The 2,500-nt window shown below is 58.1% G+C and overlaps 1 protein-coding gene across 3 annotated transcripts in view; it reads left to right on the top strand.

Moving 5' to 3' along the window:
- suco (SUN domain containing ossification factor) overlaps positions 1–2,500 on the top strand; it is a gene marked incomplete at its 5' end in the record, with an annotated part of 55,629 nt that overhangs the window by 30,655 nt on the left and 22,474 nt on the right. For 2 of the 3 annotated variants that reach the window (XM_084444731.1, XM_084444730.1), the window contains 3 exons: positions 315–482; positions 1,050–1,203; positions 2,315–2,426. In XM_084444731.1, coding sequence (XP_084300857.1) covers positions 315–482; positions 1,050–1,203; positions 2,315–2,426 — 434 coding nt within the window. The remainder of the gene's footprint in view (positions 1–314; positions 483–1,049; positions 1,204–2,314; positions 2,427–2,500) is intronic. The other variant, XM_084444732.1, reaches the window with a different exon arrangement.

Below are 2,500 nucleotides of genomic sequence, written 5' to 3'. Positions count from 1 at the left end.
ACTCTGGACAGACACACCTGGATCAAGTCGTCGGGATCTTTGGATGACCGGATCACAGGGACACAGGCACGCTTCCGCGCTCGCTTCCCGTCTCAAAATGGAGCGCACCTGGACATGATGCACCTGAAGCCCCCCCCCCTCCCCCCTCACCCATATGTACACTACCCAACCCCCCCTCTCCCCACCTACCCCCCACTCTCCCCCAGCATCTCCCTCTCTGTAGCCCACTCCCCCCCCCCCCCCTCTCTCCCTCCCTCCGCTCCTCTCCCTCCCAGGAGGCGATGGGTAAATGGCGTGTCCTTTCTCTCCCTCAGCGCAGTGTGGTTCGCCAGTGCCGATGCCCCTCTGCGGGTTGCCAGTGCTGGAGACGATCCCCCCGTAGACAGCTTTGTCTCAGCCAAGCTCTCTGGCTCGCAGTGCGGGTTGATCCGCCCCAAACTGGCAACCTGCGAATCCCCTCCCTTTGGCAGTCCTTTCCCCAGGTGAGTGGCTCCACCGGCCTGGTCGGAACACAAGCAGGTGCAGGTATAAACAGGTAACCAGCCCACTCCGCGGTCGACCGCTGGCCTCGCTTCTCCCTCTGTCGGTGCGCTCAGTTAGCTCCTTCCGGCCTCTTGTCTTTACCGGATGTGTCGCTAGTCGCCGCCTCACGACAGACTGTTGGTGTAGTTGTTCAGTGATGTGAATGTCCTGCTGTTTTCGTGTGTGCTAACAGCGTTTTAGTGGGCTTATTTTTTCTTCCTCTCTCCTTCTCTATCCGTTATTTGCCCCCCCCCCCCCCATCTCCCCCATTCCCTTCCCTCCTCTCCTCCTTCTCCTCTCCTCCTTTCTCCTCTCCTCTCCTCTCCTCTCCTCTCCTCTCCTCTCCTCTCCTCTCCTCTCCTCTCCTCTCCTCTCCTCTCCTCTCCTCTCCTCTCCTCTCCTCTCCTCTCCTCTCCTCTCCTCTCCTCTCCTCTCCTCTCCTCTCCTCCTCCTTTCTCCTCTCCTCTCCTCTCCTCTCCTCTCCTCTCCTCTCCCTCTCCCTCTCCTCCTCCTCCCCCCTGCTGTAGTGTGGATGTGGACCCTGTAGAAAGCCTGTCCCCGGAGCAGGGCCAGGGTTCTGGCGCCGACGCGGATGTCCAGTCGCCTCCAGGACCAGTGGACCAGGACCAGGACCGGGACCAGGGCCTCCCTGAGCTGGACCAGGGGGGCAACACCTCCCAGGTGAGAGGGAGAGACGCAGAGAGCTTAGTGTGACGGGGGACGCGGAGGTTTGGCCCCCCGTGTGCGAGGCTAGGCTCCCGCTTCGGGCGCCGCCGCTCACTCAGAGCCTCGCCGGCCTCCTCCAGCTCTGCCCAAGAGCCGCTTCATCAGTGGTTCATTCAGGAAGCACTCACTACCGAGGCTGAACCCTAACCCCTAACCCTAAGAGCTGCCTCATCAATGTTTCATTCACTAAACGCTCACTACCTTCCACTTCCAGAGAGGGAGAGGGAGGGAGAGAAGGAGAGGGAGTGGGGTAGAGAGAGAGAGACTCGTTAGGGAGGGGGAGGAGGGAGGGAGGGAGAGGGAGGGAGGTAGAGAGAGAGAGAGAGACTCATTAGGGAGAGGGAGGAGGGAGGGAGGTAGAGAGAGAGAGACTCATTAGGGAGAGGGAGGAAGGGAGAGGGAGAGAGAGACGGAGTGAGGGTCCGGCGCTGTCGTGCCGCAGACCCGTTACCCGCCCGTCTCTCTCAAAGATCCGAAACCGACGCCGCTGCGTTTGTATTAGCGGCTCTTGGACTTTCTCCTCCCGGTCCCAGAACCCGCTTAGGTCATCCACAGCAGTCCAGGCTCAGCGCCTCCCAGTGTCCGACATGTGACAGGAAACATGCACGTCGCCCCAGTGTTTCTATGTGGTTCTGGGCTTCTTTGGATAAAAGGTCCTTTTACGCGCACACACACGCACACACACACACACACGCACGCACGCACACACACACACACACACACAAGAAAGTGCTGCATGTGAAGAGGTTGAGCATGGGAGTACGTTGCGTTGTTGACGTCATGCGGCGTGACCTTTGGTCAGTAGTGGCCAGGGTGTGTGACGTGTCTCTGAGTTGTGTCCAAGTCTGTTTATCTGTCTTTCATCCAGATATGACAAAATGCCAAAGGTCCTAACACCAAAATACGTCCCGAAACATCATACATCATACGCTACCACACAGTATATCACGAAGCATCATACTGTACCATTACAAAGCAAAAACAGGTGTGTGTGTGTGTGTGTGTATGTGTGTGCGCGTGTGTGCGTGTGTGTGTGTGCGTGCGTGTGTGTGTGTGTGTGTGCTAGGCTCTGGATGCCAGCGCTGCCAGGGAGACGGACCCCTCCGTGCCGAGCAAAGAGGACATCCCAACCTTCGACGAGTGGAAGAAACAAGTCATGGAGGTGGAGAAGGAGAAAAGTAAGTACAGTAAATAAACACTCTCTCCTACACACACTATCTCTCTCTCTCTCACTCACTCACTCACTCACTCA

The sequence above is a fragment of the Borostomias antarcticus genome (assembly GCF_949987555.1).
Source record: "Borostomias antarcticus genome assembly, chromosome: 10".
Lineage (NCBI taxonomy): Eukaryota > Metazoa > Chordata > Actinopteri > Stomiiformes > Stomiidae > Borostomias > Borostomias antarcticus.
Note: the sequence above shows the minus strand (reverse complement) of the source record. Positions and strands in the feature narration are given on the sequence as shown.